Source organism: Rhinolophus sinicus, chromosome 2 (genome assembly GCF_057876585.1).
Source record: "Rhinolophus sinicus isolate RSI-liver-muscle chromosome 2, RSI-T2T, whole genome shotgun sequence".
Lineage (NCBI taxonomy): Eukaryota > Metazoa > Chordata > Mammalia > Chiroptera > Rhinolophidae > Rhinolophus > Rhinolophus sinicus.
In genome coordinates, this window is record NC_142502.1 from 68,537,036 (window position 1) to 68,553,860 (window position 16,825).

The 16,825-nt window shown below is 39.4% G+C and overlaps 1 protein-coding gene across 5 annotated transcripts in view; it reads right to left on the reverse strand.

The window, feature by feature from the left end:
- BCKDHB (branched chain keto acid dehydrogenase E1 subunit beta) overlaps positions 1–7,210 on the reverse strand; it is a 219,477-nt gene extending 212,267 nt beyond the window's left edge. For 4 of the 5 annotated variants that reach the window (XM_019729566.3, XM_074333225.2, XM_019729567.3 and 1 more), the window contains exon 1: positions 6,961–7,209. In XM_019729566.3, the coding sequence (XP_019585125.1) occupies positions 6,961–7,156 (196 nt within the window). In that variant the 5' untranslated portion in view covers positions 7,157–7,209. Of the gene's footprint in view, positions 1–6,960 lie in introns of all 5 variants that reach the window. The other variant, XM_019729568.3, reaches the window with a different exon arrangement.
- Positions 7,211–16,825: the final 9,615 nt, after the last annotated feature.

Consider the following 16,825-nt stretch of genomic DNA (forward strand, 5'->3'; position numbering starts at 1 on the left):
AACCAAAAGATTTATTGGACTCTTTACTGCGGCTATTATGGGAATAATTGCTATAACCACAGTCGCTGCCGTTTCTGGAGTAGCTCTACACCAAACGGTACAGACCACTGAATTTGTACAAAAATGACATAAAAATGCTAGTAAATCTTGGAATCAACAAGTTAAAATAGATCAGGAAATTAAAGTTAGATTAGATGATTTAGAAACTACTGTTGTATTTCTTGACGATCAATTGGAAAATCTCCATACTATGATTACTTTAAAATGTGATTGGAATATATCTACCTATTGTGTAACCCCTTTTTCTTATAATCAAACTCGTACCCCGTGGTCTGAGGTACGAGCCCATCTCCTGGGGCATATGCCTAATCTCACTATGGACATTTTACAACTGCAACAAGAAGTTGATCAGATGTCTAAGGCCAAGCTTCAACTCCTCCCTGGAGAGGAGGCACTTTCTGCGGCTGCAGAAGGATTTTCTACTTCAAACCCTGTCAATAGGATAAAGATTTTGAGTGGAGGGTTTGCGTGTGCTATTGTCATTCTGTTTACTGTTTTATGTTTATTTTGTTTAGTCCTCAGAAATGGACAAACAGCCCTCCGACGGGCAATGAATGAAGAATCCACGAGATCTGTGCTTCTCATGCTTCAAAAACAAAAAGGGGGAGATGCTGTCACGCAGCAGCCTAACCGTCTGTCCCCTCATGCCTACCCCTAAAGAAAGAAGAGTCTGTGAGATGGATCCTTTCAGGAACTTTCTTCACCTTTGTGCTTACACCTTATGTCTCCCTGTTTGGCCCCAAAAGATGGCTGGATAGCCAATGACGAGTAAGATTCCCCACGGGGGGGATGACCTAAGCCAGGCACAGTTGTGTGGGAACCACCTAGAGAACTCATGGGATCGATAGAGGTGGGCACGGCCCCCCACCTTCCCCCGTCTAAGGAGAGCTTCTACCTATGTGGCTATATTCCTTCCCACAACCTGCTTGGGAAGTGATTCAATGATGTGATAACATCAGTTGTCCTTCTATTCTTATCAATAAGTTTCAGCATAAAGGTTTTCTCCCTGGGGAGGCACATACCACAATTATTAAGACATCATGGGACTTTCGATTCCAGCTGCTTGTAGGCACGGGTGATTGGTTTGAATCAGTTTTCTGGTATGATGTATGAGACTCACAGACAGTGGAGAAAACAATGCTACTTCCTGTGTGTACATCAATAAAAGCCACAAGGTGGCCCAATTCAGGGTTCTCAGTCTTTGAGTCTGTGAGACCCGTGGCCCCTATTGCACAAATTTCTTGATTTCTGTTTCTTTTTTAACCCTTCGTCACCTCTTTTCATTCTCTCACTGCCCGTGTTACGCTGGATGCGACAAGGAAAGATACTTAACTGTTGACATTCAGCTTGCTCCTCTCTAAAACAGGGATAATATCTAATGTATAGGGCAATTGTGAGAATTCAGTGAGGTAGTTACTATCAAATGTCTACCACTTATTGACCATCTGTTCTGTGCTGCTTCTCTTCCATTTCCCCTAGTTAGGGAGACCAATTCCAGCATAACTGGCACCAGTAATCATAAGGATTATCTCTTTGAGTCCCCTCTGTATTGCTCTGAGGCAATACAGATGAAGAAAGCTTCTGAAGACTGACAAACTTGGGCAACGTCACAATGAAAAGTCGGAAAGTGAGGTTCAGATTTCGGCATGTCCAACTAAAGGACCCCACCCAACTCTTAACTTCTTTCCAATATTGCCTCTAGAATGTTGCCATCTTCCACAACAATGGCAAAAATGGGATTAGGAAAAGTATGAATCAAGTTCCCTGATTATAAATTAAATAGAGAAGAAACTTGAAGTTGGGTAAATCACAATGAAAGAGAAGGACTGTAGTGTCTACTCAAATGAGATGCAAAAGCAGCAGCAGATTTGGGGAAAGCCAGGTTTGAGGTAGAGTTAAGAGGGAGCCAAGTGCTATGTGTAGAAACTGAAGCATGTACAAAAGATGCAAAGGTAGAAGAGCAGAGTGCTTAGAAGAATGGCCTCTTGAAGCCAGACTGAGCCAGACAACTTAAAAAGGAAGCTTGGCTCCACTTCTTACAAGTGGGGTGACCTAGGGAAGTTGAAATGTCAAAAAATAGAACTTTAACCTCTTTGTGTCTGTTACTTCATCTGTAAAACATGGATCATAATAAAATGTCTATCACAGCACTGTTATTATATATGAGGATTAAATGAACTGATACATTTAAGGCACTCAGAACAGTGTCTGGCACATGATGGACACTGGCAAGTATCGATCATTATTATCATTCTGTGGGGTACAACAGAAAGGTTTGGGTGAGCAGTAATAAAGTGAGTGAGAACAAGGAAATACAGACTTGGAAGAGAAAAGAGGAAGGATACACATTTGAGACAATTCTGAGTAAGACTGGGGAAAAGCGACATGGAGAGAACTATCTAGTCTCAAGGGTTCCCAACTTTGACATAGTTGTTTTGGTGGCAGATTAGCACTCAGACTAGCCTTCCTCATAGTGCTTTACTCCACAACATTTCCATGCTATAGGCTGAATGTCTATGTCTCCCCAAATTCATATGTTGAAACTAATCCCTAATGTACGGTGTTAAGAGGTGGGGCCTTTGGGAGGTGATTAGGTCATGAGGGCATAGCACTCATGAGACCTCAGAGAGCTCTCCCACCCCTTCCACAACGGGAGTACACAGTGAGAAGAGGGCAGTCTGAGAACAAGGGAGCTCACCAGACACGAATCTGCCAATGCCTTGATCTTAGACTCCCCAGCTTCCAGACTGTGAAAAACAAATTTGTTGCTTGTAAGCCACTCAGTCTATAGTATTCTTGTTATAGCAGCCTAAACAGACTAAGACATCAAGTCAACAAATCAAAAATCTAAGTCATCCCCAATCTCCCTCAGAAAACGTGCTTCTCCTCCAGCACTCCTCATTTGTATCAGAGATACCACTTCTCTTATCATCATCCTTTTAGCCTCCCAGGCTGAAAATGTCAAGTCACCTTTGATACCCCTTTCCCTCACCCCCCACAGTGCCAAATCTGATCAATTCCTCCAAAACATACAACAATTCCCACTGGCACTCTCCAAGTTCAAACAATGATATCCTCTAATGTGGACAATTACAATATCCTTCTGACTGATTTCTCTGCCACCTTACCTTCCCCTCAATGATCCACTCTATAAACTTTCCTAATCATGTAACATGAGCACATCTCAAGTCACTTTCTTGCCTAAAAACATTCAATGGCCCTCCACAGTCCAAAGAATGAAGTCCAAACTTAAATGTAATTCATCCAGCACATGTAGGCTATATTGGAGATATTCAAGCTTTGCTCTCCCCCAACTTTTATTCTGGCTTCCGAGGCCTCCATTGGCCTTTCCAAACTTATTTCCTACCCCTCATCCTTTTCCTCCAAACTCATTATTTTCCATTCCTCATATTAAGCCCCTGCTTTCTAACCTCTCTACTCATGTTCTGTTCCCTACAAACTCTAATACCGGAAAGAAGACTCTTCAGTCTACCCCACCTTTGGTCTTTGGCAGCCACCTATTTCCCCCTACTCAGCATATCCCAACCACAATGGCCTTCTCAGTCACACAGCACAGGCTCCCTCCACTTCAGGGCACCTGCCCTTGTCTGGCCTTGTTTCTTCCTTTCTTCCTTGTTCCACCCTGATCTTTGTAGGGGTGATTCCTTTGTCATTCCTCACAATGGGGCTTAAACGTCACCTCCTCAGAGTGGACCCTAACCACCACTCTATTTTAACTAGTCCTTTTCATGTGTCAAAATAACCAAAAGAATGAAAATACTCTGTAGCACCTATGAAAGGCAGAAAGCTAATATCATCATTAATATCTTTAATACAAAAAACGGTAGTACAAAACTACAGTTGACCCTTGAACTGCATGGGTCCACTTAGACGTCAATGTTTTTCAATAAATACAGCGGGCCCTTTGTATCCTCCGGTTTTGCATTCTTGGATTCAACCAACCGCAGAGAGAAAACATTGTTTTTGTATTTCCAACCATGGATCCAAAATGCTGTTAAATAATGTGTGTGCACACATACAATTCTGACACTAATTCCATTGTGGGTGTGTTTTTAACACACTACCGAGCGATTCTGTGATACCAGCTGGATGTCCTAAAATTTAACTCAATTCTATGACTATCTACCTAGAGGTTACATCAGATTCCAGAGCTTAAGGGCTCAGTCCCACAAAACTGCCCCCTCCCCCCAATTCAGATGACAATCGCAAGTTCAGGTTGTCACCTGTGCTTCTGATTAACCAGCTAAAGATCAGAGTTTCCCACAACCCCCTCCTTGGGTTCAATTAATTTGTTAAACCAGCTCCCAGAACTCAGAGAAACATTTTACTTACTAGATTGCGGGATATAACTCAGGCACAGCCAGATAGAAGAGATGCATAGGGCAAGTATTGTGTGAAGGGGTGAGGAGCTTCCATGCTCTCTGAGCACACCATTCTCCCAGAATCTCCATCTGTTCACCAACCCAGAAGCTCTCTGAGTCCTGTCCTTTTGGGTTTTTATGGAAGCTTCATTAAATGGGCATGATGATTAAACCATGGGCCAGTGGTAATTTATTCAATCTCCAGTCCCTCTTCCCTCATCAGAGGTCAGGGAGATGGAATTAAAAGTTCCAGACTTCTAATCACAGGGTTGGTTCTTCCATAGACCAAGATCCCATCCTTAAGTGATTTAGGAACTTTCAAAAAACAACATTAACATAACAAAAGATACTTTTACTGCTCCCTTCACAGGAAATTTCAAGGGTTTTAGGAGCTCTGCCAGAATTGGAACAAAAACCAAACATGTATTTTTTTATTATGAATCACATCACAATACACCTGCGATTTTAGCATAACACCCATGGGAGTATAAACTGGTAATTTGAACTAAGCATTAAAAATCCATTGAAGTGTTCATATCTTTGAGTCAGAAATATCCCTGGAACTTTAACCTAAAGAAATAATCTCAGATACATAAAATATATGAAATGTTTCTATCTGCATTATTTGTAACATTGCAAAACTGTAACAACTAAAGCATAACGGCAATTAAAGTTTCATTTATTGCTGAGTGCTTCTTAGCTAGTTGTCAGAGACTGTGTTAAGTACATCATACACATTATCCTTATTTAGTCCTCATAACAATCTTCTGAAGTAGGTCTTATTATTAATTCCTTATTTATAAAGAAATTGAAACTTAAAGAGGTTAAGTGATGAGTCCACAGTTACAGAAGTAGGGCCAAGACTGAACCTAGGACAATCTGATTCTAGGGCAAGATTTTAACCACTCAATTATGAGTGTTTCTACTCCAGAGAACATGTCTTCTAAAGAAGGTTATAAAAACTATATAACAATATGGGAAAATGTTTCTCATTAAATAATGCAGATTATGTTTGTATTAAAACTACAGATATTTAATTCCACTAATTTTATTAGTAGAATAATTTAATTCCACTAAACTAGAAGGAAATACCTGGAAGGATACACCTCAAAATGTTAGCAATATTTACAGTAATGGGTGGTGAGATTACTTGCTTTTTTTTTTCACTTTTTCTACTGTCCAAATTATCTATGATGTTTTTATTTCTATAATAAGAATAAACATTAAAACATGATTATCATTGTACTCAAATTTTAGCAATTTAACAATTACATAAGGGGGTTAATAAGGCCTACGCTCAATTTCTCAAGTACTGGGCTAAAGTTTCTTTGCTCTGAAGACAGAATTCGAGGTTCGTGGTGAGAAAAAATTGCTACTATTCACCTTTATGGTATCTACTGTTTCGCAAAACTGGGACACCTCTTTGCAAACTTTTTCTACATGCATTTTAGCACATTGTTTAGAATGGAAGCTCTGGAATCTGAATAATTCCAAAGTTGAAGCTACCACTAACTTACCCACGTAACCTTGGACAAACTATCTCAAGACCTCAGTTAACCTAACTGAAAAATGGGAATGAAAACATTGTTGACATCTTTAAGTTTGTCTTAAGTATTAAATGAGATGAGAATGTAAATTTCTGAGCACAGTGCCTGCCCCAGGTAAGCACTCAATAAATAGTCATTCTTATTATTCACAAGTAAAGACAAACTTCAGCTCTAGCATGTAAGAATTTATTAGACAAGGAAAAGGCAACCGTTTTCTTATTGTTTCCAATGTTCTGATGATGGCACCGGATCTTTTGGAGATTACATAAAACTCGCAGGAAAAAATTGTAAAAGTCATACAACTGTCATACTCTGAGGTGTGTTACGTGTCCTTCTTACCGTTAGAAGCAGGAGATGGCTTCTTCCTCCCTTCACCTACATCGATTACACCTCCTTGGCTAAGTGGCAACCTACCCCAGCACAAGCTCAGTACTAGGCTTAGCTAGGAAACCCGGACTCTCCCATCTCTAGGAAGAACCTATTCTGTGACCTTGGGAAAATCAATTCAGTTACTTACTTCCTCCGTTTTCTCTTACCTGCCAAAGGAGGGGGGAAAATATTTCATTTATATACCGCTGCCAGTAATTAGTGGCCAACCCCTCGACAAGCTGGGACAACACCACCTAAAGCCAGGGTTGGGAAGACAAGGATGGAGAAAGCGAGGCGTTCCCTAGGAACCACCCCTCCACCTCAAGCCCTTCCAAAGCGCAGTGTGTCCTCTCACCCATCTCGAGGGTGCCAAGGGGCTGCCTCTCAAGGGTTGAACGGTCACCAAAACAGAGCGAGGAGGAAACCACAGCCAGACCCTAAGGTAGGACGAGGCTCCAGAGAGCAGGGCAGGGATTATGCCGGGACGCACGATCTGCCTGTCTGCCCCTACCCTAGACCTAGCGGGTGGCATTCCTTGAGCGTGCCCGCCCGCCAGGGAGTCTGAGTTGCAGCGGGAGCAGAAAAGGCAGGTCCTAGCTCACCGTACTCCATGGGCTCCGGGTCGGGCTGGAAAGTGAAGTGAGCCACCTGCCGCCTCTGGGCCGCATCCCTGCCGGCAGAGGTGGGCTGCAGGAAGCCCCGCAGCAGCCCCGCACCACGCAGCCGACGCCAATGTCCCTCGGCCCGGGCAGCACGGAGCCGCAACAGACAGCCAGCAGTCGCCACTACAGCAGCCATCCCTACTCGCCGCCCGGGTGTGCGAGCTGCGCCGCCGCAACTGCCTTCAAGGAGGGCGGAACACCAAGGCAGCTTCCTCATTGGCTGGGCCGAAGGGGCGGTCCCGTGAAACAGAACCATCCGAGTTCCGAATTCAGGGGTGGGAAAGGCGACCAGAAAGGCCTAGCGGGTTTGCCCGTCGTGCGCATGCGGACGAGGAGCTGGGGGCGTGTGCGAGTGGCAGGTGAGCGCCAATGAAATTGATCCTAGAGGTGGCGCCTCCCCAAAGTCGGCGGAGCGTGCCCGGGACCAGACGCGGATCTGCCGTGTTCCACACTATCCCCGGATTTGTTCTTTCCCAGTGTCATTTACGTTGTCAGCTCCGACGGCTTTTTCATGTTAAGATTTGTACTTTTTATGTCTTTTGACATGTAACCCTTTTTTCATCCTCTCCTGTTCTTCTATATCCTATAAGTAAGGGATGGAACCGTTATTGATTAGCATAGGTTATTGGTTTTTGAGTTTCAGAAAACTTCGGAAATCCCTGCTCAAATCCTCTGCTCTTTATTCAAATCCTCCTTGAATAATTAACAAGTCTGTATAGATTTGTATTGATTGTGTTCTGAATTTAAATGAGAATGAACGAGGAAAACTTAGGTTTCAACCTGCAAATCTCCTTATTAGGAATTGGGTGCATTTTTGGCTCAGGTGCGGTGAAAATGGCTTGACTGGTTTACTCTAATTAGCTTAGAAACCTTGAGAATTTGAGTCATTAAATTTACATTTAAAGTAATCCACTTTGTAAATTTCTTTTTAAAAATCCAAATGTTTCAAAGGATACCTTCTTTGTCCATGAATTTACAAATCAGAGTAAAATGTGAAAGGACAAGTGTGAAGTGTTTCTATCAGATGAAGGTAGGAGGGTGGGAAAGGACAGGCCCAAAATTTTGAAGGTCTTCATATGCTGATCTAAGAAATTTGAACCTCCAACGGTAGGCCGTCAGGAACAACAATGAACACCAACAGATTTGTCTGCCCAACAAGTCTTTTTTTTTTTTTTTTTTTTTTTGAGATTTTCCCCTATTCCCCATCACATCATCTACCTGGTAACCATGGAAATGTCTATGCTTTGAAGTGGGACCCACCTTGCCCACATTTCATTAATACTAAGTTGGGAAACTGTTATTTTCTGGGAATTTTGGAAGTGTAATTTAGAAAGATAGGCAACGTTGCTGTTCATTCTTCAAAATGACTCCTGGCTCACTTACTGTCACTCACCTTCACTACCTGTACAACCTGTACCTCTTTGGACTCAGCTCACTTTTGAACTCTTATATAACAACGTATTTTGTAGTATTTTATCCTTACATGCTGTTACCTGCTCCCATTCAAAGTCCACCAGAGGCATCGAGGAGGCAAGTAGCAAAGGAATTTTGAATTTTATAATAGATTTTAAAGCTAATGGCAGATATGGTAATCGGAGAAAAGAGTTTGAGTTTTAAAGACAGGTTTCTGAGTATTAATCCTCAAGAACCTGAATGACTTAGGGTACAAAATTTATGACTAAAATAAAAGATCAAAAAGAGCATGCTAATTTAAGAGCCAGGTTTTCCCACCTTCTATAGGGGTAGAGCCATAGAACACAAAGAACTGTAGGTGTCTTTCTTTGTAGATGAGCCTGGAAGAGTATCACAGGGTCCTCAAACTCACCACCATGGCATAGCATTTGGAACAGCAAAATGTTTCCCTCATATGCCAAAAGAGATGCAGATATGGCATCAGCAATCCAGGAAACTTGAGGAGGCCCAAAATGATAAGGGACTTGTATCTGGAATACATTTTGGAAAAACCCTTAAACTTAACAATAAAAAGATAAATTACCCAGTTAACAAATAGGCAAAGACTCCCATTCATTGGTGATGGTAATGCAAAATGGTACACTATCTTCCTCCTTAGAAGATAGTTTAGCAGTTTCTTATAAAATTACACACTCTTACTATATGAGCCAACAATCTACTCCTTAGTATTTACCTAAAGGAGTTAAAAACTTACGCCCACACGAACACCAGCACACAAATGTTTATCGCAGCTTTAGTCATAATTGCCAAAATTTGCCAAAATTTGTCCTCTTTCAGTAGGTGATTTGATAAATAAAATGTGGTACATCCAGACAATGGAATACTATTTGATATTAAAAAGAAATAATACAAAGTTATGAAAAAAATTAAATGGAGGAAGCTTAAATTCATTTTACTAAATGAAACAAGTCAATCTGAGAAAGCTACCTACTGTATGATTACAACTATGAGGTGTGATCAAAAAATACAATCAATGTTTAAATTTTCAAAAATTTATTACAGTAAAAGATACATTTTCATTAATCCCCCTCAAAATAACCCCCCTCGCTTTGAACACATTCATCCCATTGATCTTGCCACTTTCTGAAGCAGTTCTGGAAGTCGTCTTACATGAGTGTCTTTAGTTGTGCTGTTGTGGCTGCCTTGATGTCCTTAATCGATTCAAAACGTTTTCCTTTCATGGTCGTTTTGAATTCGGGGAAGAGCCAGAAGTTGCACGGTGCCAGATCTAGTGAATAAGGTGGATGAGGACACCTTATTTATTTGACGGAAATTGCCGTACCAGAATCAATGTGTGACACAGAGTGTTGTCATGATGGAGGATGAAGTAAAGACACTCATGAAAAAGGACTTCCAGAACTGCTTCAGAAAGTGGCAAGAATGATGGGATACTTGTGTTTGAAATGAGAGGGAGTGTTTTGAGGGGGATTAATGGCAATATGTTTTTACTGTAATAATTTTTTTTTTAATTTAAACATTCACCCTATTTGTTGATCACACTCCATATATGACATTTTGGAAAAGCAAAATATATAGGACAGTAAAAAGATTGTTGTTTTTCAGGAGTTGGGGTGGGGAGAGGGATGAATAGACACAGCACAAAGGATTTTTAGGGCAGTGAAACTATTCTGTATGATACTGCAATGAGACATGCATGGCATTGTACAGCTGTCAAAGCCCACACAGTCTGTAAAACACCAAGAACAAACCCTGATGTAAACTATGGACTTTGAGTGACAATGATGTGTGGGTTTACTGATCAACGAAAAGTACCATGCTAGAATAGAATGTAAATAGTGGGAAGTCTGTGTTCCCATGAGGGCAAGGGGCATACAGGAACTCTTTTGTACATTCTGCTAATTTTTTCTGTGAATGTAAAACTGCTCTTAAAATAACTCTATTTTTTTAAATGGGCAAAGGTTTTGAGTAGACATTTTTCCAAAGAAAATATACAAGTGACCAATAAACATATGAAAAGATGTTTAACATTATTACTCATTAGAGAAATGCAAATCAAAACCACAGTGAGATGCCACTTCACATCCACCAGGAAAGCTGAAATAAGACATCTATAACAAGTGTTGGTTAAGATATGGAGCAATTGGGACGCTTATACATTGCTGAGGGGAATGTAAAATGGTGCAGCTGCTGTGGAAAATAACATATCATTCTTCAAAATGTTAAGCTGATTTATCGTATGACCCAGAAATTCCACTCCTAAGTATACACCCAAGAGAAATGAAAACACACAAAACCTGTATACAAATAAATATTCATAGAGCAGCATTGTTCATAGTAGCCAAAAATGGAAACAATCCAAATATCCATCAACTGATATGGATAAACGAGACATAGTATATCGCTGCAATGGAATATTACTTGGCAATTAAAAAGAAATGAGGTACTGTTACATGGATGAACCTCGAAAACGTTATGCTAAGTGAAAGAAGCCAGTTACAATAAAACACGTAAATTCCATTAATATGAAATGTCCAGAATAGACAAATTAATGGAAACAGAAAATAGATTAGTGGTTGCCAGGGGCTGGAGTAAAGGGGCAATGGGGAGTGACTGCTATTGGGTAAAGAGTTTTTTGGGGGCAGTGATAAAAACGTTCTAAAATTAAAGAATGTGATGGTTGCACAACTTTGTGAATATATATATTTTTAAAAACCACTGAATTGTACACTACAAGGGTGAATTTAGTGCCATAAAAATTGTATCTCAGCAGAGCTGTTGTTTAAAAATCAAGTTATAGAAAAATGAGGATATTACATTGGTACACCTAAATATGTGGATTCGGAGATTTACCCCCCTACAGCATGTATATATGCTAGTTCACAGAAAGTCCAAGATATAGTCACAGCCAGTGTATTTGTTCCCTAGGGCTGCTGTAACAAAGTAGCACAAGAAGCATAGAGAAATGTATTGTCCCACAGTTCTGGGTGCTCGGAGTCCAAGATGAAGGTGCTGGCAGAGTTGTGCTCTCTCTGAAACCTATACGGGAATCCTTCCTTGCCTCTTCCTGTCTTCTAGTGGTTTGCGGTCAATCTTTGGTATTCCTTGGCTTACAGCCTTAACCCAATCTCTCCCTGTGTCATCACATGATGTTCTCCTTGTTCTTCCCTTCTTATCTCTGGTATCTTCATGTGGCTTTCTTCTTATAGAGACACCCATGTTGTTGGATGAGGACACCACCTGCTCCTGTATAATTTCCTCTTAACTAATTACATCTGCAACCATTGTGTTTCCAAATAAAGTCACATTCTAAGGTGGTGTTAAGTACTCAGTGTTAGGTTTAACATTTTTGGGGGGACACACAATTCAACCCATAACAGACAAAGACTTGGTGGCAGAATAGAAGCTGAATGATGGATGCTGTTTTAGCCTCAGCGAACTTTCTGGAGATTCTTGTGTCATTAAATGAGTTTTTATAAATTGTTTAATAGATTTTTTCCAATATGACATCCTATGATTTTTAGGAAGAGATAAAGAAATGAGATATTTTGTCTACATAAGATTTTAAAAGTGATGTATTAGTTTTTTTAAAATGTTTGATGGGCTCCCTTGTAGAAAAAGGATTAAATTTGCTATTTGGTTCCAGAATGAAGAACAAGAAACAGAAGAAGCAAATTCCAACTCAATATAAAGAACATATCAAGTAGACTGGGAAATAATGAATTATCTTTCACTGGAGATAGTTGAGTACAGAATGGATGAACACTGTCAGAGAAGACTCTTGAGAGGATTTATGCTTCCTTTAGGAATTGTTTAGGGTCTTTCTAAGTTTTAGAATCTGATTCTACTACTCACTAGTGTGTATTGAGAGCTTTGCATTTGCCAGGCACTATGTTTCAATGAACATTATTTGAAGCCAATCTATGGCTCTAAGTCACGTGTTGGCTCTAACCCAACACGTGTGTTATCCTTCTTTCCACCCTTCCCAAACATCCAGGGAACTGCTCTCTGGCTTATGTCCTGCGGGGGCTTGAGTTGCCGTGTGATTAGTCTTTTAGGAACCTGAACCATCTGACATAGACAGAAACCCTGTGAGCAGTCAGTGCAGAAAGGGCATCCTTCAAAGTGGCTTTATCTGACATTTGTGTTCAGCCCAGTGGAAGGATTTAGCTACAAATGATGGCTCAAAATACTGCTCCAGTATTTATATCAGCCTGTATGTGTAATGGTTCGGAGAGAGCCACTTAACCTGTAAACAAAAATACATGCCAGCCTGGCAGTAGTGATTTTTTTCTTAATCCCCAGGGTAATGTGTGCTGTTGCCAGGTTTCTATTAGGTTAGTGCAAAGGTAATTGCAGTTTTTGCAATTACTTTTAACCTTTTCAACCGCACTTGCTTTTGCACCAACCTAATACAGCCTAAATAAAGTTGTGGCTTACAGAATCATGAATATTGAGACCAAAAGAAATTTTGGAGACCCATATCTAAACTTGCCTCCATTTTTTTTTTCTGTTGTGACTTTTTATCCATTTAACTTATTTCAAAACTTTGAACAACTGTCACTGCTGAAGGCATTAGAGACTTTGTGAGGATGTTGGGAATGCCTGATGGTAACCCATGTGGCAAAGGAGGGAAGAGAAAAGGGGCAGGTGAGCAGTGGTCACAAATTGTCACCTTGGCAATTTGTTCTCTGCACCATGTAAAGCCACCCCTAGACATAGGTAAAATACAAGTCAACCTATGTCACATCTTGGGGGGGGGGGGGGGGAGAGAGAGAGACATCATGCACACATTTAACCTGCACAAATTAAATGAGATTTTAAGCCCTAGACCAGTGGTACTCAACCTTGACTTCACATTAGAATCACATGGGGAGCTTTCAGTACCTTGGTGTCCAGGCCCCATGTGGTAAACTTGAGCGATACTCACAAGTGCTTCCATTCGCTCTGCTTCTCAGAGCCGAGGCAGACTGCACTTCCCCACCCACCTGGAATTAGGCACAGCAACATGACTTGCTTTGCCAATGAATGTACGTACAAGTGTAGAGAACTTCTCCTGGGTGGAAGAATTTAAGAGCTGGTGGCCGATTCTTCATGTACTCTTCCTCTGCCTCAACAGCTAGCGACATTCCAGACACTAGAGCAGCCATCCGTCTGTTCTTGGAGTGACACTACCTAGAGCATCATCCACCCTTGTTTGACATAGAGCATGAGTGAGAAACAATTTGAAAATGTAAAGTTTTGTGTGTGTGTGTGTGTGTGTGTGTGTGTGTGTGTGTGTGTGTGTGTGTTTTATAGAACATGACTTCTAAGCACAAGCCAACTACTTTACGTGGTGTTCAGCTATTCTAACCTGTTCTAACTCTTCAGGGAAATCTTAGTTGTATTCTTACATTCCATCCGTCTGTTCTTGGAGTGACACTACCTAGAGCATCATCCACCCTTGTTTGACATAGAGCATGAGTGAGAAACAATTTGAAAATGTAAAGTTTTGTGTGTGTGTGTGTGTGTGTGTGTGTGTGTGTGTGTGTGTTTTATAGAACATGACTTCTAAGCACAAGCCAACTACTTTACGTGGTGTTCAGCTATTCTAACCTGTTCTAACTCTTCAGGGAAATCTTAGTTGTATTCTTACTAAAAGACAGTACATTTATCTACAAAATGATGCATAAATATGGCCACATGTTATTATTGTGGATTTAAATGATTTTCAACCATAATTTTCGCTACTCACAATTTTCACCTTTGATATATTTGTTTTTGGAATCTAAACACCCACAAATGATGCAAGTCTCCTCTTTTGAGGCAATATGATATTAAAATCAGATAAACACATTATAAGAAAGAAAAACTACATATATTCTTCATAAACATAGAGGCAAAAATACTCTACAAAATTCTAGAAAATATAACAAAGTGACATATTAACTCCAGGGTACACCATGTGTTAGTACATCATGAACAAATGGAGTTTAAAATGGGAATGCAAGTTTAACATCTGAAAATCAATCAATGCAATTCACCATACCAAAGGACTAAAAAAAGTGATCATTTCAATAGAGGCAAAAAGCATAGACAATCAAAAGGCAGAGATTGTCAGACTGGATTTTTTTTTTTAAAAAAAAGGATCCAACTTAATGCTTTCTACAGGAGACACATATCAGATTCAAAGATATAAAAATAAAATGATAGAAAAAGATACACGATGCAAATAGCAACGATAAGAAAGGCACAGTGGCTGTACTAATATCAAATAGAATGTACTTTAAAAAATAGTTGCTAGAGATAAATAGAGACATTCTATAATGATTAAAGGGTCAATTCATTAGAGAGATGTAACAATTATAAACATATATACAACCTTAAAACCGAGCACTAAAACACACAACACAAAACAAAACCTGATGGAAAAGAAGGGAGAAATAGACAATTCAACAACAGCAACTGAAGACTTCACTACCTTACTTTTAGTAACGGACAAAACAACTAGACAGATTAGCAAGGAAATAGACGAAGTGAACACACTTATTATAAACCAACTAGACGTAACAGAGATCTGTGACACTCCCCCAGCGACAGCATACTATATATTCTTCTCAAGTGCAAATGGAACATTCTCCAGGATACACCATGTGTTAGGCCATAAAATATACCTCAATACATTTAAAAGAACAGAGTCAACACAAAGTATGTTCTCTGACCAAAATGGAATGAAAATACAATTCAATAAAAAATAAATTTGGGACACTCACAAGTATGTGAAATTAAACAACATATTCCCAAATAATCAATGAGTCAAAAAAATTTTTTAAAGGAAAGTAAAAAACACTTTGAGATGAGTGAAAATGAAGACACAATAAATGACAATTTGTGAGATATAGCTAAATCAGTGCTTATAGCAAAATTTATACCTGTAAATGCCTATGTTAAAAAACAAATGCCTATGTCTCAAATCAACTACCTAACCTCCCACTTTAAGACTACAGAGGCAGTGAGAGAAGTAATTGATTTAAATACAAGTTCTTCCATTTCTGGCTGTATGTATGACCTTGGGTGTATCACTTAATGTCTCTGAGTCTTACCGAGAGAACATTAAAACTTACATAGAGGGATGTCATGATGATTAAATCACATAATACATAAAAGTTACTAGTACATAGCAGTTGCTCAATAAATATTTTTAAATTAATTAATTATCTAATTATCATATATAAAACGTTCACTACAGTGTCTGGCCAGAAAAATATCTAATAAATATTAGTTCGGATTTTTTTTTTTTTCTCACAATTACCGGTTGTAGTAACTTGGTTAAGACACCAGGTGGCATGAGACAATAAAAATTATTGCCACTTTGTAAAGCTCTTCTGATATAATTGTGTAACGATTTGCATATTGCATACGTTCCTGAAAGGTTGCGATGCAAATTTCTGAAGCACCGGACAAATTTCAAAATGACTTATTAGTTCATATTCTGGTAGCAATTCATTTCAGCATTTCAGTGTATCTGTCTTTGCCTCTTAAAGTAGTAATAGGCCAAGCCCTAAACATTACAGACATTATTTTATTTTATTCTCAACTCTCCTAGGAGGTAGGTATTAACTCTAGTTTCTAGATGAGAAAACAGAAGCTTAGGGCAAAAATGAGGTTCAAAAACTAAGGCTTGACACAAATGTCTTTAAAAATTATGTTACCAGGTCTCCTACGGTCCTTAACTCCTCTAAAGAAGTGTGAATTGAAAAATAGCTAAAAGAATTCTTTTCAAGCAAAATATGAGAAGTAATATGTAAGTTTATTATGCTTTATAAGTTTGCATGCGAACATACAGTATTGAATTTAATAGGCATACTGTAAAGAATTTTAAAATAAAAGCTTATTAATAATGCAAAATATGTATATAATACTCATATCCAAGAATCTTAAAATACTTTATGGTTTAAAAAATTAATATTAGTAGACAAGCATCGCAATATTCCATTTACAAATGAAAGAACACAGCATATACAGGGATAGTCGTTTAATCAAAGTCACTTCCTTCAAACTCATCTAGGAATTGGTTTCAGGGTACTCATATGCTTGGTTTCCCAAACCAAAATAACATTTATTTATTCTCTTTCATCTAGCAAATATTTGTTGAACACTCTGTGGGGCCTAATATAAACCAGACACAGGTAATCTCATCAAAAGTCTTAATCTCTGAAGTAAAAAATTCTGGTGCAGAATAGGTTCTTGACTGACTTGCCTAACCTCAAGACTGTCCACCATTCCATAGCCACTATGGCTGGTTCTTGCTCAGATGATGTCATGACCCAACTGTGTGGCTCCAGAGTTGTCACCAACATCTGTCACCCTGAGGAAGAAGCATGTCTGGGCCTTG